This window comes from Mastomys coucha, unplaced genomic scaffold, assembly GCF_008632895.1.
Source record: "Mastomys coucha isolate ucsf_1 unplaced genomic scaffold, UCSF_Mcou_1 pScaffold5, whole genome shotgun sequence".
In the NCBI taxonomy this organism is placed as follows: Eukaryota; Metazoa; Chordata; class Mammalia; order Rodentia; family Muridae; genus Mastomys; species Mastomys coucha.
Window position 1 is genome coordinate 68,241,951 of NW_022196911.1, and position 24,898 is coordinate 68,266,848.

At 41.3% G+C, this 24,898-nt stretch overlaps 1 protein-coding gene across 2 annotated transcripts in view; it reads left to right on the forward strand.

The window, feature by feature from the left end:
• Zzef1 (zinc finger ZZ-type and EF-hand domain containing 1) overlaps nt 1-24,898 on the forward strand; it is a 132,538-nt gene that overhangs the window by 26,270 nt on the left and 81,370 nt on the right. For both annotated transcript variants that reach the window (XM_031354332.1, XM_031354333.1), the window contains exons 3-12: nt 263-457; nt 1,902-2,073; nt 2,573-2,772; nt 4,612-4,822; nt 10,140-10,256; nt 11,090-11,268; nt 13,309-13,407; nt 17,934-18,025; nt 18,713-18,861; nt 23,476-23,587. In XM_031354332.1, the coding sequence (XP_031210192.1) occupies nt 263-457; nt 1,902-2,073; nt 2,573-2,772; nt 4,612-4,822; nt 10,140-10,256; nt 11,090-11,268; nt 13,309-13,407; nt 17,934-18,025; nt 18,713-18,861; nt 23,476-23,587 (1,526 nt within the window). The remainder of the gene's footprint in view (nt 1-262; nt 458-1,901; nt 2,074-2,572; nt 2,773-4,611; nt 4,823-10,139; nt 10,257-11,089; nt 11,269-13,308; nt 13,408-17,933; nt 18,026-18,712; nt 18,862-23,475; nt 23,588-24,898) is intronic.

A 24,898-nucleotide genomic window follows, 5' to 3' on the forward strand; every position in this document is an offset into this window, starting at 1 on the left:
ACCAGGCTGACCTCAAACTCAGAAATCCGCCTGCCTCTGCCTCCCAAGTGCTGGGATTAAAGGCATGTTCCACCATGCCCTGCAGTCCCTGAAATTCTTAAATTGAGATTGCTACAGGTTTGTTTCTTTATGAAGCTCAAAATTTCAGTAAAGTTAATGGCTGCTTTTAATTTAGTCAGTTCAGATGGGGCAGCAGGTACAGGATGTGGGAACTATTGTGGTGGCTTCACCAAAACACCAAAAATGGATTTTATGTCTTTAGGTTTCATCGACATATTTTCAGAGTCAAAGGAGGGCCTTGGCATTCACTCATCAATGATACTACGCTTCCTGCATCGAAATCGGATCTCTAGCATGGTGATTCCCTACCCAATGTTAGACCACTGCAATAACATGTGCACCATGAGATCGTCAGTTCTGAAGGAGTCTCTGGATCAGCTGGTACAAAAAGAAAAGGGTATGTGTATGGGAGAGTTTCCTGAAAATACTCTCCTATTATTTCTTCTAGTGTTTAGTGAAGGGTGAGACAGTTCTTTGTTGTCCATATGTCTGAAAATACATGACCAGCTTGTAGCCTGAGAATGTTCAACCTCTGCCTCCCTGCCTGGGCATGTCAGATGTAAGATACAATGGTGCACATCTGTGATCCCAGCATGCATGGAGAGCACCATCAGGAGAATCAGCTGGAAGCCAGCTTGAGTATCTAGTGTGGTAGTAGAAACAAGAGAAACCCCGCCTCTCAGAAAGGTCGAACCAAGAACTGACTCTTGAAATGTGTTTTCTGACTTCCACATGTGTGCTGTGATGCTGTGGAGACCCACTTTCACTCATTAAAGGAAAAAAAAAAAACAGATCAGACTCTCCTTTTTTTTTTTTTTGTAACTATTCTTGGTGAATTACTTAACTCTGTACCATGGCAGTAAACACCCAAGTAAATATTAGTTGTTATAAGTGCATATATTTATATTATGAATGTATAGACAGTATATGTCTTGGTTTTTCAAAGAAAAAGCCTATTAACCTGGAAGAAAATGGGAGAAGGGAGGACCAGAAAATATTCAGAACTGTAAGTGGCTTAAAAAGCCTCATTTGAGCCTGCAAGATGACTCGGCAGCTGAAGGCACTTATGACCAAGATTGAAATCCTGAGTTTCATCTCCAGAACACATGTGATAGAAGGAGAAAAGCAACTCTTGTAGTTTGTCCTCTGGTTTCTGCCCCTGTACACTATGGCATGTGCTTACCCATACACAAATTCAAATAAATAAGTAAGCAAGCAAATTAACAAATATGATTAAAAATAAAAGCATAATTAAGGAAACGTAAGTGCAAAGTATTCTCCCCTTGGGGTAGGTTTATAAAGATACCAATTATGTAGCATCAGAGTGTGGTCAGTAAGAAGATGGGGCAGTCATTGGCCAGTGGGTTCTTTGGAAGGAGATTATTGTTGTGTTTTGAAACAGGGTTTCTCTGTGTGGCCCTGGTCGTCCTGGAACTTGCTCTGTAAACTAGGCTGGCTTCAAACTCAGAGATACACCTGTCTGTGCCTCCCAAGTGTTAGGATTAAAAGTGTGCATCACCGCCAAGTAGTGGTAGTGGCGGCGACACACGCCTTTAATCCCAGCCCTTGGGAGGCAGAGGCAGGCGGATTTCTGAGTTTGAAGCCAGCCTGGTCTACAGAGTGAGTTCCAGGACAGCCAGGGCAATCCAGAAAAACCCTGTCTCGAAAAACCAAAAAAAAAAAAAAAAAAAAAATGCACTGCCACCACCTGGCTGGAAAGAGATTTTTAAGGAATGTTAGGGTTTGGTGCCAAAGGGTTAAGCATATTTCTGTTAGGTATTTTAAATGACCATTTCCCTTTTCTCTTTATGAAATAACTAAGCTCTGGTGTTTCCTTGCAGAAAGCCCCGGAGATCTAGCCAGAAGCCCAGAGATGGATAAGCTGAAGTCAGTAACAAAGTGCTATGCTTATATAGAAACATCCTCCAACCCTGCAGACATATACAGGATGACAAACGGAGAAACATCATCCTACTGGCAGTCAGATGGTAGTGCCCGCTCACACTGGATACGGTGAATAGTGCATGCTTTATTCTTTTAAAATTTAGAATGTGGCCTGGAGATAGCTTTTTGGGAGGTATAAATAGAAGTCTTTGCCTCGTTTCCTCTTAGCTAACCTATAAATGAGGGTATACTCAGGTTTCTGGATGCAGTTTAGAATTGTTTCTTGGTCAGTAGAAGGATTTTGTTAGAATGTTCATATTGCCCATTCCTGCCTATACTAATAGCTTGAAAGGAAATATAAGATTATACTAACTGAGTGGCTATGTAGAGCTTTATGTAAAGCTTTAGCTTTAGGGACCATACAGCCTTTGAAACACATATCTCAGGATAGTCATTTAGAAATCCATCTTTAGATACCCCAAATTTAATGGTATATGTAAATACCTCCAACCTACAGACATAGGGATGAAAACTTTGCACAGGGTTGGAGGGTATAAATGAGATGGGTTTGTGACCCCACCAGTGCTTGACCCATGGAAATACTGGTGGTTTCTGTGTTGTTTTCCAGTTTGAAGATGAAGCCAGATGTTGTGCTTAGACATCTGTCCATTGCAGTGGCTGCCACTGACCAGAGCTACATGCCACAGCAGGTGACAGTGGCTGTGGGAAGGAGTGCCAGTGACCTCCAGGAAGTTCGAGACGTGCACATCCCCAGCAATGTCACTGGCTATGTGACGCTGCTAGAAAATGCGAACATCAATCAGCTCTGTGAGTCCAACAGCTGTGGGTGGTGAGAGGAGGAGCGGTAGTCGTTTTGTTTTAAGCCTTAAGAAGGCCTCTGAAATTTTGGTATTTGATTTGCTTCTATTGTGCCCAGAGGGAAAAAAAATCATTATTATTTTATCTACTAAGTAATTCTAAAAACTATAGAAAAGCAATAAAGTCTTTTTGTAATTAAAAACATACTGTTAATTTTCTTACTAGAAAACTTTCAAATATGGACAAAGAAAAAAATATTCAAAACCTTATCACACAGAGATTGTCAAGTCACAAATGCTTTGGTGTAGTTCTTTCCAGACCACTTCTTGTGTTTATGAATTTTTGTGTGTGTGTTTATACATGTATATACATAAAAAGTGCTTTTTAATAAAAAAATAGAATTATATGTATTTACATATAGTATACATTGCATATCCCAAAGATTATAATATCCTGCTCATATTCCTTTGTATTTTTACTGTTTTGTTTTTGTTTTTGTTTTTTGAGACAAGTCTCACTATGCAACTGTGGTTGTCCTGAAATGCTCTATGTAGTCCAGGTTGGCCTTGCAGGTTGGCCTTGAACTCAGAGATCCACCTGTCACTGTGTCCCAAGTGCTAGGATTAAAGGCATGTGCCCCCATGCCTCTACTTTTTTGTTTTGTTTTGTTTTTTTTGAGACAGGATCTCACTATGTAGCTTAGCTGACCTGGAACTCAATATATAGACCAGGATAACCTCAACTTCACAGAGATCTTTCTGCCTCTACCTCTGGAGTCCTGAGATTAAAGTTGTGCACCCCATGCTGGGTTCATTTGTATTTTTAGTATGCTGTCATCTCATATAGTGATGATACCTTTTTTAAGGGTTATAAAAATGTCTCAATTCTAACCTACCCCTTATTCTTGGTCATTTATGTTTTCTTTTTCTTTTTCTTTTTTTTTTTTTATTTCCTAAGACAGGGTCTCTTTGTCTATTAGAGCCCTGGCTGTCCTGGAACTCACTTTGTAGACCAGGCTGTCCTCAAATTTAGAGATCTGCCTGCCTCTGCCTTCCGGCTTCTGGCATTAAAGGTGTGCACCACCCCTGCCTGGCTGTTTTCAATTTTTTTTATTTATATACTTGTTCACGCATAGCATTTTTGAAATAACAGTTGAGTGATTTTTTTTTCTTTGCTCTCCTTATGTCATTTAGGGAGCCAGAATGCTTCATGTCTTGTTTCATTTCTTCTAATGCTTTCCTGGGCTAAGAGTACTTTTGCTTTGCTCAAAGTTTCTGAGGCCTAAGGAGGTGGTATCTTTGTCTCTCACTCCTGTACCAAAAAGTAGTTATGCTTGTAGAATAGAGGCTTCCTGCCTTAGGCTGTACTACTCTGTCCTCAGCTGTATCCTTTAAATGTCTTCCCTTCTTCAGCCACCTGAGCAGCTGTGACATCTGAGAGTGAGTCTTGTCTGTGTCCTCTATTTTGCAGTTGATTGTTAAGAAGACATTCTCATAAGCATCTGTGAGCCAGACACAGAAACTATAAATGCTAGAAAGAATTCTAGAAATGTCAAACCACACTTTTCAGGGAGAATTCATAAAACTGTAGTTTTTCACAATTCATAGTTTTCTGAAGAAGTTTTATCTACATCATTCCTAAGTTCACACATTTTCCTGTGATTTCTCAGATTCGTCAGTGCTTTTGAGACAGATTAATTCTACACTAGTTCCATTGTACACATCATTTATTTCTGTTATTAAAATATATCTTAAGAATTTTCCATTTTGCTTTTAGTTATGAACCTACTGTTTGCTGATCCTTTAAAGACATTAATCCAATGCTGAACTTGTTGCTTGTGCTCGACAGATGTCCAAATAAACATAAAGCGTTGTCTTAGCGATGGATGTGACACTAGGATTCACGGTCTGAGGGCTGTTGGCTTTCAGAGAGTAAAGAAATCTGGAGTCTCAGTCTCTGACGCCTCTGCAATATGGTATTGGTCTCTGCTGACATCCTTGGTGACGGCGTCTATGGAGACAAACCCTGCCTTTGTCCAGACAGTGCTGCACAATACTCAGTAAGTCACTCTGGTTCCACACAGCCTCCAGGGAACATCCTGACTAACCCTGCATCAGGGCTCAGCTCCACTGTGATTGCTGTCCTAACTTTGTAGGCTGAAGAAGTATCTATCTGCTCCAGCTTCCCGCCTTGCTGATGCAGTGTTTTTCTCCATTAGTTCCTCCAGTGTTTTTCTTCATTAGTTCATTAGTCCCCTGGCCTGAAGTTATCCATGTTGTCCCTATTCCTTATGCATTGGGAACAGTTACTCACGTTTATGTAACATTTAATATTAGGAGTCATTTTCAAATGTTGGCTCTCACTTTTCCTGTAGATGCTGAAGTGCTTGTGTAAGTGTTCCTTAGTGATCGTGGACAGGGCAGAGATGAGTCAGTCTAAGGCTAAGTGTTTAGACTCCCATGTTGGAGCTCTTCTCACTAATAAGTTAAATCTTTTCAAGGATACTAAACTAACTTATTCTCTTGTTGAAGGGGCCCCACCAGTCAAGTAGCAACATGTAGAACAAATACTACAGCTTCCTCTCAGCACTGGGTTGCTACAAGTTGGAAGTTGAGTCTTTTCTTCATAGTAAGTTCTATCCAGACAAGGCTACTTACTTAGCAAGACCCTGGGTTTTTTTGGGTTTTTTTGTTTTTTTTAAATGTTGCTTCTGTAGTAATGAATTGTTAGTGTATTGCATATGGGTTCAATGACAGAATGTATCCTTAGTGGAGCTGCCAAGTATGGGCCTGAAGGAGGTGTCTAGTGTTTGTTTTTCTGACTAGTTTCGAGATTAGCATTACTAAGTACAACTTGAAAGCAAGTGACACTGCTGGCAATGCTGAGTTTGTGGTGAGAGGGTGGCCAACCTCTCCCTTTCATTCCTGTCCTAAAATCATTTTTATTGTTGGGCATGGTGGTTCACACCTTTAATCCCAGTACTTGGGAGGCAGAGACACTTGGATTCCTGAGGTCAAGGCCAGCCTGATCTATATAGCCAATTCCAGGACAGCCAGAGTAATACAGACTCAAAAAACAAAACAAAAAAACCCGAACAAATCATTTTTATTAAACCTCTTAAACTTAGAGAAACGTGGCAAGAATAATCAAGGAATCTTTTGTCCGGTCATGTGAGAATCCCCAGATACTTTAATAATGTCTCCCTATAAACAATATTTTCTGAAAAAATCACCAAATGAGGAAATTAATGTATTTCTAAGATTGTGTTTTCTGAGCCATGCCAGTAAAGCCCTTTTGCAGGAAAATCTGTTCCTGAGTTGTAGTTTGCATTTCTTTCTCATATCCCTTTAGTTTCCCTAAGTCTAGAAAAATTCCTCAGTCTTTCCTTGACTTTAACAACTTTGACCCCCTCTAAAAATTACAAGTCAGTTATTTTGAAGAGTTCCTTAGGACTGTGGTGCATCTGATGTTTGTTTCATCACAAACAGATTTAGGTTTTATATTTCATTTTGCTTGATTGAAAGTCTTACTGTGTAGCCTAGACTGCCCTGTATCTCACAGCTTCCTTCCTCAGCTCCCAAGTGTTTCCATCCCAGGTGTGTGCCCAGGCCTGGCTGTTGTGACTTGAGCAGGATTGTCAGAATGATGCTGTGCTCTCACTGCAGTCCATCCCATGGCACAGCTACATATGGACCTGCTCTTGGAACCACTACTGTCAACTTTGACCTTTGTCAGATTTGTTAAGTCTAGATTATTTGGTAAAAGAGGTACTTTAGAACTATGCAAATCCCACCCTATGAAACCTTGTTTGTATTAGTAAGGATTCACAGATTTCTATTTTAGACACTGGATTATAACTAACCACAGCTTCTGGCCAGGTGTGGTGGTACACACCTTTAATCCCAGCACTTGGGAGGCAGAGGCAGGTGGATTTCTGAGTTCGAGGCCAGCCTGGTCTACAGAGTGAGCTCCAGACCAGCCAGGGCTACACAGAGAAACCCTGTCTTGAAAAACAAACAAACAAACAAAAAACAAAAACCAACCAAACAAAAAAAAACCCCACAGCTTTAAAAAAAAATCTGGTTTTTATTTTTGTGTGCCTATTTGTCTCTGTTTACACCACATGTGTACAGTGCCCACAGAGGCCAGAAGAGAGCTTTGGATCCCTTAGAACTGGAGTTATAGGCAATTGTAAGCCCCCTGATGTTTGGTCCCCCAGGAACCAAACCTAGCACCGCAGCAAAAACAGCCAGTGATTCTAAACCTGAACCATCTCTGTAGTCTCAGCCACAGTTCCCAGATATGGCTTGTGGCAACCCCTTCAGTCTGACTTGTGCCCTTTTGTATTATATCTCCCTGTCTGTCTGTCTAACCATCATTCTTAGACTTGTCATTATAGAATAGTTTCTTTAAAAAACAACAACAAAAACAAACAAACAAACCTTTTTTCTTTTCATCAGGGCCATTCTCTGTTACAGCCCAGGCTGGTCTTGGACCCAAGGACTCATATAACCTTCTGCATCAGGCTCTGTAGAAACTGGCACAATAGGTACACACAAGGGTACCCACCTATTTCCCTACATTTTACCCAAGGGACTCTGAGTTTATCTGGAGTGGTTTCTACCTCTGTTCTTTAACAAACTGTTTTCTCAAGCAGTCAAGGGCTACACTAGTTACTTTTTTCAGTCACCATGATAAAATGCCCAAAAAGCAATTTAAGGAAAGAAAGGTTTATTTTGGATGATGACTTGTAGTGCAGTCTATCGTGACAGGAAAGGCACAGCAGCAGGAACAATAAGGTAGCTGGTCACATCCTGTCATTTTGTTCTTTTTATTTAGTCTGGAACCCCAGTCCCTATAATTATATACCATTCACATTCATGGTGGGTCTTTAGTCTCAGTTAAACTTCTTTGGAAATGCCCTCACACATACTTAGAGGTTTGTATTTTAAGTGATTCTAAATCTCATGTTGACAATAAATATTAAACATCACAAGGTCCTTAGAGAATGTTATTTGAAAACTCAGCTCATTGCTATAAGGTTGTTACTTCTCCTGGTCCTTTCAGTAGACACAGCCAGGAAATTCGCATTTGTATAGAAATAAAACATGGACTCATACACTTATTTACAATTGTATTTCTCCATCCATAATACTGAGAACTAAATTTACATGAATATTTCCACCTCCAGTTCAGCACCATGGGATTCATTTTAGTGTTCTCTATTTCTGAATGTGTCAGACAACCTCCACATATTCTTCTTGCCCCAGTGCCATTAGCAGGGCCACTGCTGTGAGCACCCTTGCCCAAGTGTCTTTTTGTCCCCAAGTCCTATACCTTTTGTCATGCTACCTTTCTCATTCCAGTTGGCATCTTTATTCCATACTGGTCTGTCCCTTAGTGCAGATACCCCTCTCACTCTGCTCAGGCTCTGTAACCAAGTATAGGCCACCCACAGCACCATAGCCACCCACAACTCTACTGCCACCCACAGCACCATGGCCACCCACAACTCTACTGCCACCCACAGCACCACTGCCACCCACAACTCTACTGCTCTGCTCTGGGTTTTCATGAAGGGTAAGAGGAAAAACTTTTCTATCTTAGTTTTGTTACTTGGTTTTTTGCTTGCTTGCTTATTTTGAGATAGGGTCTCTACATAATTCTGACTATCCTAAACTATGTAGGCCAGGCTGTCCTCGAACTCACAGTGAATTTCTTCTCTACCTTCTGAGTGCTGGGATTAAAAGAGGTTGTTGCCACATCTGCCCCCTACTTTAGTTTTTTGAAGGTGTCCCTGCTTGTTGCAGAATATTCTTGTTGCATTGTCCTAGTACCCCTGTCTTTTAATATTATAGCTCTGGTATCTAAAAGCAATATAAAATAAAAGCTGTACTTGAGGAGAAATAATTAAAAATGTATTTGGGTCAGAGTAAATATTTATTTGTATGGTAGGAAATGAATCCCATTAATGACTGTGGGTTTTACCTTTACTGACAGCTGTAGCTGAGCAGAGTTGTCAGCACAGTCCCAAATGACTGGCCAGCAGGCAGGGAAAACCAGAGAAGTGGGAAAGCTGGCATAGTCTTAGGTTACTGCATTGTCTGTATTTGGAAATGTAGAAATTGTCAGGCATGGTGCCGTACATCTGCAATCCCAGCACTCAGGAGGCTGGGGAAGAGGATTTCCATGACCTGGGAACCAGCCTGAGCTATGTAGTGAGTTAAGCCCAGCCTGGGCTATATAACAAGACCCTGTCTCAAGAAAAACAAAATAAAGGGCTGATACTTTGCCTAACATTTAAGAACCCCTATGTTCAATCCCCAGGAGTGCCAACAAACAAACAAACAAATAAAATCTCTCTAGTCTAAATAAATAAAATAAGTAATGATGGGCTAGAGAGATGGTTCAGTGGTCAGTGCTTGCTGCTCTAACAGAAGACCCTAGATCAGTTCCCAGGACCCTCATCAGGAAGCTCACAACCACCTGTAACTCCAGTTCCAGAGGATCTTGACTCTGGTCTTCTTAGGCACTGTTCTTTTAGTGTACAAACACACACAGATACACCCCTCCTTCTCTCTGTCTCTTTGTCTGTCTCTGCCTCTATCTGTCTTCTCTATCTCTGTCCCTCTCTGCTTTTTCTGTCTCTCTCTCACATATACATGCATATGCATGCACACAAAAATTAGCATGAAATATATAATAATAATAATAAAGGATGATCAATTCTAGAATTTTGAGGGTGGGTTCTTTGTTTGAGACAATGTCTCACCATGTAATCCAGGTTGGCCTCAAATTTATGATCCTTAGCCTCTAAAATTCTGGTGGGAGCCACAGTGCTTGGCTTATGATGTTTTTGTGGGTGTCTTGGCATACCTTCAAGTATTTCATGGTACACTCACATACTCAGTGCACAACCAGCACCTCGTAATCACTTGTTACATAAATTTAAAACAAACATTAAGGTGAATAGGCCAAAACATCAGGAACAGGAAACATGATGGTATTGATCTGCTTAGGAATCAATAATATTTGTGACACCTCTTTTTAAGGTCCTTGTACAAAACAGACTGTCTACCAATTTCACACAACACGTATCTTGGGAGCAGCTTTCCTGAGTCTGTGTCTTTTGTTCTTACCACTTAGCTAGGTTCCAGGGAGCCAAGGAAGCTTTTACACAGGGTGATAGGACTTTTCCAAAAAAGTAAAAATAGGGAAACCCTACTAAGCTGCTTAGCATATAACTCCTAGGGACACAGTTCAGTCTATATTGTGCACCAGGCTCTCCACAGGAGTACTTCAGCATAGATATGATGGTGTGCTTTTGTCTAACGTCGTGTCTGGCTTTGCTCTGATTGTACATGTTACTTCTTTAGGAAGGCACTGCAGCACATGCCACCGCTGTCCCTCTCTCCAGGATCTACGGACTTCTCAACTTTCCTTTCTCCCAATGTTCTGGAAGAAGTGGACAGCTTCCTCATAAGGATAACTAGGTAAAATTAAGGATGTTGAGGTGAACAATTTGTATGACGTAGAAGGCATATGTGCTCATTCAGTTCTTAGGAAAAACTTACAAGAAGCTTTCCACTGAAAGACTCATTTTTAGTAGCCAAAGAGAAAAGAAAAAACCCATCTTAATTGAGTTAACCGTGGTATACCTCCAATATCATCTGACTTTAAGAATTTGGATGAGAGGGAGTTGGCCTCTGACTCATTTAGAAGAGCTCTGTCCAAGTCTAAGAGGCCAGCCTCTTCCCTCTTACCTGCAGCCTTCAGTCAGAGTGTGCTTACAGGCAGGGCTGACAAGCTGACTTGCCCATACAACTGAGAAAGGGTGCCTTAGTAATAACTTTATAGAATGGATCACTTGATGTGAGGATGCTTGGCTCTCCACAGTGAGCCCTCAGGACATTAGTCATTCCCTGAGATATATAGCTTGAAGTTTCTGGTATGATGTGTTTAGAAAGGCAGAGAGATATAAAGGGGGTAGATCTAATAGTTTTCAGTCTTTTCAAGAAATGCATCCTCAGCTCTGTGTCCAACCTAGCTCATTCCCAAGGAGACTGGCTGCCACAGTTTGTTGATCTTCGGCTTAATAGGGTGCTTTGTATTGTTAAAGTTTCAAAGGTGAGGATTTAATTTTCTGGCCCTTGAGTTGTTCTGCTTTTCCTTAGGTTATCTTAAGAATTTTTGAGAAGACATTTGTCATAAATATCTAGAGAGCACATGATAGGTTAATTTTACCTATAGGGATTAATTGCATGGGTTTAAGCTGTCTAGTTTTCTTGTATTTCAGGAAGTGAACGTTTTTTCTTGTTCTTTGTAGCTGCTGTTCTACTCCAGAGGTAGAGCTGACTCTTCTGGCTTTTGCACTAGCAAGAGGAAGTATTGCCAAAGTGATGAGCTCTCTGTGTACCATCACTGACCATTTGGACACGCAGTATGACGCGTCGTCCCTCATCTCATCCATGGCATCTGTCAGGCAGAACCTGCTCCTGAAGTATGGTAAATGACCTGGGCGCGATAGAAATGCTAGCAGTGGAAAAGCATAGTAACACCCTTTTCAGATGTCCTTTGGCTTCTTCTGCTCATTCTGGGTTGTGTGTAGATGGGGTTATAGTGTTAACCTGGTCCCTGAGTGAATACATCTGACTACTAGCTTTTCTCTAGGTTTGGTGGAAGAAGGGTGTCTGTGAGTCATTTAGGGCAGGTTGGCAGATGAGGATACCCAAGTCCCCTGATAGTTCTTGGATTTTTCTAGTAATTTGGGTCTGGAAGCAATTTTGAGCACAACCATCTTTGAAGTACAAGTGCATGTCATTATGTAAATAGAGAGACTTGGCTAGAGTATTTCTCATCTGGAGGTGTGGAGCTCACTGAGACCTGGTACTGAGAGATTGTTGTCTCAGAAAGCTTCCCTGTGCATCCACACCATAGCTGCTCAGAGACACATGTGTGCCTACCATTGCTTCTCTGCCTGGGCCCATCTCAACACTTTGTAAATGACCTAGCATGAGGCTCCTAGTACTTCTCAACCAGTGCCCATAAAGCTGTTCACAGTGATTGCAACCTGGCTGCAAGGAACAACATATTTACCATGCCAGCCTCTAGGGGCAAAATTGTCTTCTAAATTCAGTGATTGTTCTGATCCTCTTCATTATTTCAGGCATTACTGGGATATTCCTGCTATGATGTTTGTACAATGTAATACAACTGTGATTTATTTTTATGTTTAACTTTTAAAGTCAGACAATTGTCCTATGAATCCAGTTTCTCTCTACACTAGCAAAATCTCTGGAGAAACTGGGTCAGGAACAGGCGTGACTGGGTGGGAAGTTGAGTGGCATCTGGAAGCTGAAGTGCTTTCCAGATATATTTACCACTTGTATTGGGATTGTTGGGACAGGGAGCAGAGTAGACAAGAATATGGCAGGGACTGCACATGACTAATACTGGTTAGTATGAGCTATGTTTGAGGTTAGTGGGTATTTGCTATTTATTTGTTTACTTTTTTATTTAGAAACAGAGTTTCACTATGTAATTCTGGCCGGCCTAGAACTTGATGTGTAGACCAGGCTGGTCTCAGACTCACAGAGATCCTCTCTCTATCCACCTGCCTCTGCCTCCCAAGTGCTGGGACTAAAAGAGTGCGCCACCACTGCCCAGCTTCACATCTAACTTCTTACATTACTAAAAACAACAATTTTGCAGTTCATTGTAGCAAAATTTGATTTTTTTATTCTTTAAACTTTCAAAATTTGCCTAGATTTGTTTATTTATATTATTATTACTATTACTGTATGATAATAATATATATGTATGTGTGTGCTTATGTGCCACAGTGCCTGTATGGCTGTCTGAGAACACTGGGAAGTCAGTGGGATTCACTTCAGCTTTTTAGGTTTGCATCCACGGAGCCATCTAACTGCCTTCCTGGAGATACTTTAAAGAAAGAAAATATAAAACATTATGTATTTAAATACAGAGCCAGTAAAACTGAATTGTTTTTTAGCTTCAAAAGTATCTTAGGAATCCTTCCATGTGTTGAGTCGATAGTATTAATCTATATGTTGTGAAGTGTTTGCTTCTGAAAAGGTGTTTTCCTAGAGTCCTTTCCTTAACTTTACTCAGAGACACAGGATGTACTTTCAGTCAGGAGAGCAGGTAGAGGTAGCATTTACTTCTGTTTACTAGTCCCATGCTATTAGACCCTTTATTTATCTATTTAAAATATTATAAGATTTATTCTTTAATTATATGTCTATGTTTGGGTACATGAATATTCACACAGGCACCCTCAAGGTTGTGAAGAGAATATCAGATCCCTTAGAGCTGTAGTTATGAACCTTAGGTCATCAGACTTGGCAGCATCTTGCTGACCCCTATTTTGCCTTTTATACGGGTAAGCTTTTAGCAGTCTAGTTGGGCATAGGCCTTACATTGCTGCCAATTTCTTTTTCTTTGTGTGTGTGTGTGTGTGTGTGTGTGTGTGTGTGTGTACGTATGTACCTAGCTTAAAACTTGCCTTGTCTTTTCTTTGGACAGGTAAACCTCTCCAGTTGACTCTTCAGGCTTGTGATGTCAAAGGAAAAGAAGATAAGTCAGGACCTGAAAATCTTCTTGTGGAGCCATGGACAAGGGATGGTAAGTGGTAGATGGTCTATTGCTAGCACACACAGGAGGCAGCTATGTGAACTTACACTCCGACTTTGGAAATTCTCTGATGTTGGTGTTTTAGTTATGTGTGTGTGTATAATTTTTTAATGTGTATTAGTGTTTTGCCTGTGTGTATGTATACACATTATATGTGTGCCTTCTGCCCTAGGAGGCCAGTTGAGGGCATCAGTCTCCTGGATATCCTATAAATGGTTATGAGCCCACATGTGGGTGCTGGAAACTGAATCTAAGTCCTCTGTAAGAATAGCACATGCTGTTAATTAGAAAACCATCTCTTCTGCCTCCAAGTAATAGTGGGTTTTGTTGTTCTGAGAAAGGGTTTCACTATGTAACCCAGTTTAGCCTCTAACTCAAGACAGTCCTTTTGCCTCAGCCTCCTCTAAATTCTGGGATTACAGGCATGAGTCACCAAAAACATTAGTCTTTATCTCAGGTTAACAGCAGCGGCTTCTGTATACTTTGTCTGGTTCAGCTTTTGTCTAGATGGTAGTGACTAGACGTTAAGTATTTGACAGTCTAAGGCTGTTCAAAATTGAAGTTTTAAAAAGCAGGTGGTGGTGGTGCCTGCCTTTCATCCCAGCACTCAGGAGGCAGAAGCAGGTAGATTTTTGTAAGGCCAACCTGGTCTATATTTTGATAAGTTCCAGGATATCCAGTACTACATAGACAGTCCCTGTTTAAAAACAAAAACAGAAAAATAGCCAAACAAACATCTTCCACCCTGGCCAAACCAAACTAAACAAACAAACAAAAAATAGAACCAAGACTTACCTTCTTGAGATACAAAAAGTGACTACATTTAATTGTTTTAAAGTTTAGGTTGGCTTTCTGTTGAGTTGGTTTAAAGTATTGAGTCTGAGAGCATCTTTAAGAACATTACACCTGGGCTGGCATTTGATGTGCTGGAGCAATCCTCTTCATCTCTAGACAAATGTATGCTTGTGTCTGCTTCATTCTGCTGCAGGCTCTTTTCCTTATGCAGGTGTATTTGTGAGCCTGTCCCTATCTTGGAAACCACTTGGTCAGTGTCTTGTATGTGTCTATTGCTTTTGAGTCTTAATGAGTAAGTAAAGTAGAATGTTCTAGCTGCTATCAACACTGACTGTGCTGGCCTTCCTCTTCAGGTTCTGGTTTTGTTGTGGCTTTCCTCAGAGCCTGAAGGCTTCTGATTTCTTCACCATTGCCTGTTCTCTCTACTGTTTCCTATTTTCATTCTCAGTTTAAAGGAGGTTCCCAGTTGTATCTCTGGTCCTTTGGTAACCTCTTAGCAATAAACTTTGCTCAAGAAGGTTCCTTACACTCCTGAGCTGCCTAGCCTTCACAAAGAACCTTCCTTCATGGCATCCACATCCTCCACATGGAAAGCCACAGCAAGCCACCTGCCACCAAAGGTGGGGCGGAGTAGGATATTGGAAGGAGGTGGTGGCAGTTCTTTACCCCTTTATTGTCCCTTCACCTGATAAGTTCAAAATGGCTTTGCTAAAGATCCTCTGCATTTTTCTTCTACTCTAAAGAGTTGAAATTTTTGGAAGTAAAACTTTTGGCATCAGAATATGTACTTTTTGGCTTAGTTTGGTTTTGAGAGAGGATCTTGCTATGCTGCCTAGGCTGACCTCAACCTCATAGTCCTCCTGTCCTGGCCTCCTAAGGACTACAGATGTATTCTCTGCCTGCTTTACAGTCCTACCCCCACCCGATTTTACAGTATCCCCCACCTGCTTTACAATGTAGGGTTATAAGCCCTGTTCAGTTTGAAAATCTACACAGGCTTCTCTCATCTGTAAGACATATTTGCCAGCCTTGCACCTTGCCTGATTTGAATACTTCCTTATTCTTCATGGATTCTTTGCCAGCCTCCTCCATTTCTTATTCTCCTTACCTGGAGTGGGTGAATTTTTAGATTTGGACTGTGGCAGGTAGATTTTCTGTTTTTGTTGGGTTGTTGTCGTTGTTGTTGTCCTAAAGAAATGAGCCTGGCTGGGCAGTGGTGGTGCTTGCCTTTAATCCCAGCACTTGGGAGGCAGAGGCAGGCAGAATTCTGAGTTTGAAGCCAGCCTGGTTACAGGACAGCCAGGGCTACACAGAGAAACCCTGTCTTGAAAAACAAAAAAACACAAACAAACAAACGAACAAAACCCCAAAACAAAAAGAAAAGAAATGAACCTGAAGAACCAACTCAAGAGGAATGGCTTTTTCTCCTGTAGAGCAATAAAAGCTCTCTCAGGGGTACTCTGCTTAACTGAGATGTCCCAGTTGTGGGCAGATGCTACTAGAGTACCCCAAGAATGCTCAGGGACGGAATCTTGACATTTGACACAGTTAATGTTCCTAAATTTCTGAATGAAGTTACTGTCACTAATACTTGGGTTTTAAAGGATAATTGGCCAGTAGGAGCTGGAAGTATAGCTGTATTAAATCCTTTAAGTCTATGACTGGTTAATGTTTTACTCCTGTAATTGACAAGAAGGGACAAAGTGGTACACATCTATAATCTTAGCATTCAGCAGGATGATGCAGGAGTATCAGATATTCAAGGCCAGCCTAGGCTATATAGTGATAGCCTGTCCAAAATAAAAATGTGAACAGCAAGACAAGGTGACACAGTTATTTGGTTTTTTTTACGCTTATTATACATGTGAGTATGAATGTATAAATGTAGGTGCACATGTGTCCCAGCAGGTATGTGTAAGTCAGAGGACAGTCTATATCTGCCTCTACAATATATTCCTTCTTTAAAAACAAAACAAACAAAAAGCATTTATTTTGGTAATGGAGAGGTGCTTCTGAGGCTAGAAGTACATTCTGCTCTTATAGAAGACCGAAGTTTGGTTCCTAACACTTGTATCAGGTAGTCTTAGATCACCTGTAACTCCAGATCCAGGAATTCTGATGCCCTCTTCTGGCCTCTGTATACATGTGGCATACATGTATCCATTCAGGCACTCATATAAACAGGTAACATTAAATAAACAAATAATTAAAAATTTTAAAGTATTTATTTTGACCTGAGGTGCTGGCACAGCTTTTTCACCCAGTAGTGGAGAAACAGAACCTGATAAGTATCTGTGAGTTTGCGGCCAGCCCAGTTTACATAGTGAGTTCCAGGCCAGGCCAGCTAAGCTACAGGGCAATGGTGGCTCATGCTTTTAATCCCAACATTCAGGAGGCAGAGGCGGGTGAGTCTCTGAGTTCAAGGACAGCTTTGTTTACAGAGTGTCCCAAGATAGTCAGGACTACACAGAGAAACCCTGTCTCAAAAAAACAGGAAAAATAAAAACAACCCCCAAACCCTTTTACAATAAGTTCTCATAAGTAGGTTCATCCAGGACTCTGAGAACAATTAGGATTGTCTGGGTGTATTGCTCTTAGAATTGTGTGCATTTCTGGCACCATGTTTTCTTAACATTGTAAACAGAATTGCTATTTGATAACGTCAGTTGTAGTTTTATGGGTTTTTGCCATTGTACTGCATCTCATCCCTGATATAATCAGATCATATGACTGCATCTGTCTGTGAATTAGCCAAGAATCTCTTGAGTTCATTTTCTTGGTCCTTGTAACACATTTTACACAGTTGTCTTGTGGAAACCCAGAGTCTAAGAGTGTTTGTGTTATTAATCTCAGGTATGGAATAAGAACATCGTTTCAGTGCTTTGACTTTACAGGTCAGGGTCCCAGAAGAAAAGCTTAAGCTGCACTGACTTGAGTGTGTCCTTGCATTACACTGCTGCACCTTGAGTTTAACAACAGATCTTTTTGTGATTTGAGAGATAATTTGCAACCAAAAAAGGTATATGACTCTCATACAACTGCAAATGAATACATCAGACTTTTAGATAAAGGAAGGAAGGAACCAGTATTAGTAGTTTAAAGGAAAATTCATAAAACACACAAAGACCAATGTTGGAATTCACTCACAGTAATCAGCTACATTTCTTTGAACAAAAACACTTGCATTACCCTCAGCATTCAACTTACAAAATTATAAAATAGTTTAGAAGCAGGAAGAGATGGAGATAACTCAGAACGAATTAGACAGGACACCCAATAATCCACCTCCCATTTCAGCATCTGTCATAACCTTTGCTGACAGAGTGTTCTAGAAGCTGACTCACCTTCAGTTGCTAAACCTACTTGGTTTTAGTCAACTCAGTCAAACATTAGTCATGGCTTTAGAGATGATTCAGGAAGATGGTTGATCCTACAGTTTTCTATCTCTGATTGAAAATCACAATCTGAGGAGACTGTACCGTGTGTGTGTGTGTGTGTGTGTGTGTGTGTATGTGTGCGTGTTGGAGAATTCTCTTATTGCCTACTGCTTTTTTTGCAGAAAGTAGAGGTGTGGGAGGGAGCCACATCTGCTAAAAAGGTATTATTTTTCTAATTGTCACAAAGGTACCAGATAGGCTGACTACCATTGCTTTTTGTTGATACTAGATCTCGGGACTGTAAGCATGACTCAAACATCCTAACTTTATTTTCCTTTTTCTTAGGTTTTCTTACAGAGACTGGTAAAACCAGAGCAAGTACTATTTTTTCTGCAGGAACTGAGTCTGCCTTCCAAGTTACTCAGATCAGAATTATGGTAATTTTTCTTCCACCTTCTTTAAATAGTTATATTGCTCTTGAAAGGTGAATAAGGGGCTGGGAAGATGGCTCAGCAGTTAAGAGCACTAGGTGCTCTTCCAGCGAGCCTGAATTCCATTCCCAGCAGCCTTCCTTGTGGAACCCGGCATGCATGTGGTGCGCAGACATATCTGCAAGCAAATACCCAAACACATAAAATAATAAAAATTTTTAAGTGAATTGAGCTAGGCGTGGTGGAACACACCTCTAATCCCAGCACTCAGGAGGCAGAGGCAGTGCATTTCTGTGAATCCAAAGCCGGCCTATTCTACATAATCTAGGACAACCAGATCTACATAGAGAAGTCCTGTTTTTATTTGTTTGTTTGTGTGTTTGTTTTAAAAAAGTGATTGGGTTACATTTCCAGAGGACCTTGCCTGTCATTGGCTGTGCTGTAATTATCTTCCTCTGTCTCAGTCCTCTAGCAGAGGACAGGTGTACAAATTTAGATCCAGTTTTAAGTCTCTGAACAGTGTGACTCTCAGGATGGAGAGAGCCAAGCTAACATTGTAGATAATAGCCCCCTTACTTGCGGGGCGTAGTCATGTGGAATATTGTTTTATTGGTTTCACTATGCCATAAACTGTTGGATCTTAACTATGTCTACCAGAGACAAATCAGCAGAGAATGTTTCCTCTGTTCCCAGGTTCGTCGTGGTGGCATTGGTGCTCAGTGTGGGCTGGTATTTGCCTATAACTCGCCTTCTGATAAGTTTCATGCAGAAGAACACTTCAAACGGTTTGAAAAATATGACAAATGGAAGCTCCAGGAACTGAGGCAGTTTGTAAAAAGCAGGTACAGCCCAGAGAGAAAGTCTGTGTGGTCAATAAAGTTGTATTTATTTTCTCTTACTGGGTGTGGTACTGCATGCCTTTAATTGGGAGGCATTTGGGAGGCAGAAGGAAGTGGACCTTTGTGAGTTTGAGGTTAGCCTTGTTTACATAGTGAGTTCTAGGCTAGCCATTACTATAAAGTAAGACCCTGTCTTAAAAAAAATAAGGATGTATCTTTATTGTTGAATTATTCTTATAGAAAAGATACCAGTATCCCACCGCAAAGGTTAGAAGTCATTGTTATTTCCTAAAAGCATGTATACAGAGGTGTATTGGTGTGTGTATAACTTATTACTTGGTCCTATCTGTGACAAGGGTCACAGGTCTTCAGAATGGCTGAGGATTGATACATGCCTTAGTTGGCAGCAGCCTGAGTCTCACCTGACCATTGGGAGATTTATGCTGTCCTGAACCCTTCATCTGACACTCAAGCTTTTTAAGATTTTTTTTGAAACATTTTTTGGACTTATTTAAATAGGTGTTTTGTATAGTGACTTTTTTTTTAAAGAATTCTGGAATTTTGGGTTCTTTTAAAAACAGAAATATTATAAGAATGTGCATATCCCAGGTGTAGGGATATGGGGCTGCTTCAAACTGTCCACAGCAGCTGATCATAATTTGTCTTGTGCTCTAGCAGAAGTGTGGTTTTCCCAGGTGCAGATACTTTCTGTGATTGTGTGACTTTGGAATTCTGGGAACTTTTTAGAGGATATATAAATATGAATCCCCCAAGAGGTAGAGTTAGTAGTTGTTAGTCATTTAGGGAGGTTGGTTGCAGTTTGTTAGTAGCTGTGGTCAAGAAAGAAATTAGATTCAGGGATTTTCCTAATTATTCTCTCCCCTCTATCCTTGTTTCTCTCCTATATAGTGATGGGAGTAAAACTGGGGGAGTTAGGATAAAGAGTGGGGAAAAAGAAGAACCCATAAACTAGTAAAGACCAACTACAGTTTTGTGCACCATGTATGCCTGCTGCCCATGAAGGTCAGAAGACTGCATTCGGATCCCCTAGAACTGGAATTATGAGTGATTGTGAGCTGCTACGTGGTTGCTAAGAACCAAACCTGGGTCTTTTGAAAGAACAAGTGCTGTTAATTCTGAGCCTCGTCTCCAGCCTCCTCAAACTTTCATTGAAAATACTTAATTAAACGTATATTGTGTGCTGGGCCTGATGCATTGAAGGTCCTGAAGTGGAAAAAATACCAAAGGGATCACTATAGTGACTATAGACAGCTTCCTGCCAGGAGACAGTGTCAGCTGTACAGTGAATGCAGTGCAAGAGTCCTCTGGGAACAGATAGCAGGCCTTACTTGATGGGAAACATAGCCCTGAGCTAGCAAGCAGTGCTGTGATGTTTCTGAAGAGTGAATTACACATTAAGTAGGTGCTTGACGAAGCAGTGTGTAGTTTGAGCAGAGAGAAGAGTAGGCACCAGGGCCTAGAGGTGGAGTGTAGCCAGTGAAGGAACTGGTGATTGTATGACTAAGCTGTACTGTCGGGAAGAGTGTCAAGGGACAGAGCTGGAGAGCTGAGAGAGGCCAGGTCAGTAGAAATGTCTTTATTTGAGATCTTAGTTTATCTTTGAAGCACATGTGTATAGCGTGAAGCAGGCATACAGAGGGTAGAGCTTGTTATTGGGGAGGTAAGAATATGAAGGAAGTCAGATGTGTTCTGGAAGAACTGCTCAGGCTTGTGCTGCAACATCATGGATAGAGGAAAGCAAGCAGAGAGGCAGAGGCTGTGAGGAAGCATGTTGCCCAGGAAGCTGAAGGTCAGAATGGTCTAGACCAGCACAAGACCTCCATAACAGCAGCAACAGCAGTGGAGCGAGGGTGGCCTGATGCAGTGGCCCTGGGGATGACTGAGTAGAAAGCAGAAGAGGAAAGGAGGCTGGCAGCACCAAGTTCGTGGTGTGGGGCTTGGGCAGGTTGAGAACTTGGTAGTACTCTTTTCTGAAACAGAACATGCCCCAGGGAGGAGTGGGATTATAGGAAGACAGTTAGCTCAATGTTAGCCCTCTTGGTAAGACTTTGAGATGTCTTAGAGCCAGTAGGACAAACAGGTCAGCAGTTTAGAAGAGACTCTTGTATTGAAGGGAAAGACATGACAGTCTTTAAATGTTAATTAAAAACATAGGATCACCAGGCAGTGGTGGCGCATGCCTTTAATCCCAGCACTTGGGAGGCAGAGGTAGGTGGATTTCTAAGTTTGAGGCCAGCCTGGTCTACAGAGCCAGGGCTATACAGAGAAACCCTGTCTTGAAAAACAAAAAACAAAACAAAAAACCCCATAGGATCAAGGTATGGTGCATCATGACTGTAATCCCAGCATTCGGGAAGCTGAGGTAAGATCACTGAGAGTTCAAGGCCAACCTATGCTATAGATTAAGACCCTGTCTCAAACAAAACTAAAGGAAAATGTAGAGATAGAAGAGATGGCTCTGGAGGACCATGGACTAGACAGACATAGGTCACCCTGATGAACAGCACTAGTAAAAGACAACAGAAAACTCAGACACAGAATAGGGGGCAAGCCAGGTTATACCCTTGGATATCAGGGAATGGGTGTGGGATGGGTCATTAAGATTAAAGCTTAAAGTAGACATTGCCCCAGAGGTCATTGCTGACCCATTACATAGCATTGCCCTCCTTATTGCTGCTAGGAAGCTATCTCTGTGGATCAGAGCCCTGGGCTTGCCTTTTGTGCTATTGTGTTTCCCCGGGGATCCTGTGAAAATATGGGTCTGGTTCAGTAGTTATAGGAAGGACCCAAGACTTCCTTTCCTTCCTTTCCTCCTCTTCCTTTATTGTCTGTTTTGTTTGTGGTTTGTTTCTTTTTTTTTTTAAGATTTATTTATTATTATACATAAGTACATTGTAGCTGACTTCAGATGCACCAGAAGAGGGCGTCAGATCTCATTATGGGTGGTTGTGAGCCACCATGTGGTTGCTGGGATTTGAACTCATGACCTTCGAGAGAGCAGTCAGTGCTCTTACCCACTGAACCATCTCACCAGCCCTGTGTTTTGTTTCTTGAGATTAGGTCATATTAGCTTGGGTAGCTTGGAACTCAATGTATAGCTAGGCTGGTCTCGAACTTGTAGCACTTTTTCTGCCTCAGCTTCCTGTGTGCTAGGCTTCAGGTTTCTATCATCATACCCAGCATGATTTCTTTTTTAATAGTGGCTACAGGTACCACCTAATTTTAAGTAACTATGTTCTCACTCTTGGGATATTAAAATAGGTCTTTTCCTCTAAATTTTTTGTCAAACAAGGTCTTTCACATCATATGCAGGTTTTTTTTTTTTAACCTAAATACAAGGTTATTCATAAGTCCCTTAATGATTTGATTTGGTTCTAGCCTGAGTTATTCTTCAATATAGGCCAACTAAGTTGGCCTACATATAAAATCAGTCTCTCTCCAGTTGGAAATAATATTTTCTTGACCATTTTTGTTGTGTTTTTTCTGGCACTATGCTCCAGGGGCAGCCCCTGCCCTCTGAACAATGTGGTTTAGTGAGAGAACTTGCTTCTCCAGTGCCTGACTCTGCCAGCTTTTTAGGTTGTAGACTTTTTTGAGTAGACTTTCTGCTAGGCATGGTGGCAGGAGGATAGGAAGAGATTGAGAGTCAAGGCCAGCCTGGGCTACATAGCTGAGGATAGAACCAAGCTTTCACTTATGTTGGGCAAATGCCATGCCACTGAAATAGTATGCCCTCAAGGAATACATTTAAAATTGCTCAGACATGTATTATGGATGAGGCTCATTGACATTTAGGGCTTAGCAAATTTCACCTGTCCTATTATGGTCAATTATACCACAAAAGATTTCTACTAAGAAATATTTGTGTGAGGAAGAGAATAAAATTTTTCCTTTGTTCCAGATCCTGTTGTGCATTTTCTTCACTTTTCCCCCATATTTATCTGTGGTTACTTATTATTCTTACACAGTGTGCTATTAGTGTGAAAGTTCAGTCATAGGCCAAGTAGTATGAGATTTTAACAGTGGAAACTTGAAGCTGTGCATGGTGGCATTTGGGAGGTAGAGGCAAGCCAATGTCTATTACATCAAGGCCAACCTGGTCTACATAGTGAGTTCCAGAGTAGCTAAGGCTACCTAGTGAAACTGTCTTCAACCATCCAACAAACCAACCAACCAACCAACCAACCAACCAACCAACCAAGAATGGTGCTTGAAAGAATGCCTGCTGAAGAGGGAGCAGCACTTACCCATTCAGCTTTTAAAGAGCAACATGCAATTCTCCTTTGTTTTAAGGATGGAATGTTTTCTTTGGAGGACTTGCTAATCAACAGAGAGCTCCAGGATATGAGGCATCAACCCTTTAGCTGTTTGTACATGGCTCAGACTTGAGGCTAGTTATACACAAATTAGTCAGACCCAGGGAAGGGAAGCCACTCTTGCCTCTTCCTCAGTGATTACCAGAAATGCCCATCCTGGTATGTCAGTCCTGTATTTCACTCGAAACGCCTGACTTTAATGCCATTTGGGTGAGGTCTTGTCAGTCTCTGGAGAAACTTAGAAGCAAGAAAATGTCTATGATTACACTTGTATTCGCAGGATTGGTTGCTCATCTGATGACCTTGGAGAGGATGAACCTATTGGCTGGTTTGAGCTTGAAGAAGAGTGGGATGAAGCAGATGTCAAATTACAACAGTGCAGAGTTGCCAAAGTAAGCAGTAGCCAGTTTGCCCTTCACTCATTTACCTGCCTTCTCCTTCTACAAACATTGCTAATGCACCAACCCTGAGCCAACACTGGGATATTAGAGGGGGTGGGAGAGACAGATGTGATGTGACTGTGACAGAGGGAGGTTTAATCCACCCTGGGGTTTACCAGAGACAGAAATGATGTGACTGTGACAGAGGGTGGTTTAACCCACCCTGGGGTTTACCAGAGAAGACTTCATCTGAAGGAGAGTGTGAAATCATGCCAAGTGCTGGAAGAGGATTGGATTGTAATCTTAAGCTTGGCTGAGATGTGTCAGAAAGGCATACTACAGTGAGTAGTACACAGGGATAAATGCAAGAGGAATGCACTTGTTCCCCAGTCCTGAGAGTAGTAACTGCCTGGCCATGTAATTTATTTTTCTTAACTTAAGAATAAATTTTAGAGTAAGTAAGCGAAGTCAGGACTCTCTTCAGAGCTCATACACAGTATGTGCTCAGTGCATATCTGTGCATTTGAGTAGTACATTTCAGAAAGGCCTTTATAGCAGCGAGTCACTCATAGGCAAAGACACTTGCTGCCAAGCCCAGGACCTGAGTTTGATCCCTGGACCAACATAGAAGGAAAGAACCAATTCCTTCAGTTTGCTCTCTCACCTCCACAAGCACACTGTGAGATCCATGTGCCCACATGCATAAAATAAATAAATACAATGTAAAACTGGAAGTAAGACAGCAAGGCCATTATGAAAGGAACTCCCCTTTAAGGAAGCTTGTACCAAGCTTAACTCTGGGGCTACCTGTGCTGTGTTTGCACAGATAAGAGTGTAGCTTTGCTTCCAGTGCATGAGTTGTATGTGCTGCTTGGAAAACTGAAGTGATTCCTTAGGGCGTTGACTGTTTTCATAAATATATGGTTTTTGTCTTAAAAAGCAAACATACTTCTCTTACTCTTGCCTGGTTTTTGCCTTTTAGAAGGCCACTGTTCTTAGTATGATCCTAACAAACCCTGACTTATTCTGTGTTTTGTCTTTTTTTCTGTTGGCCTGAGGAATCACTTCAGTTTTCCAAGCAGCACATACAACTCATGCACTGGAAGCAAAGCTGCACTCTTATCTGTGCAAACACAGCACAGGTAGCCCCAGAGTTAAGCTTGGTACAAGCTTCCTTAAAGGGGAGTTCCTTTCATAATGGCCTTGCTGTCTTACTTCCAGTTTTACATTGTATTTATTTCTTCAGTATGATCCTAACAAAACCTGAACTTATTCTGCATCCCTAATACTGGGCTTGATGATGCTTTGTAAAATACTTGATAA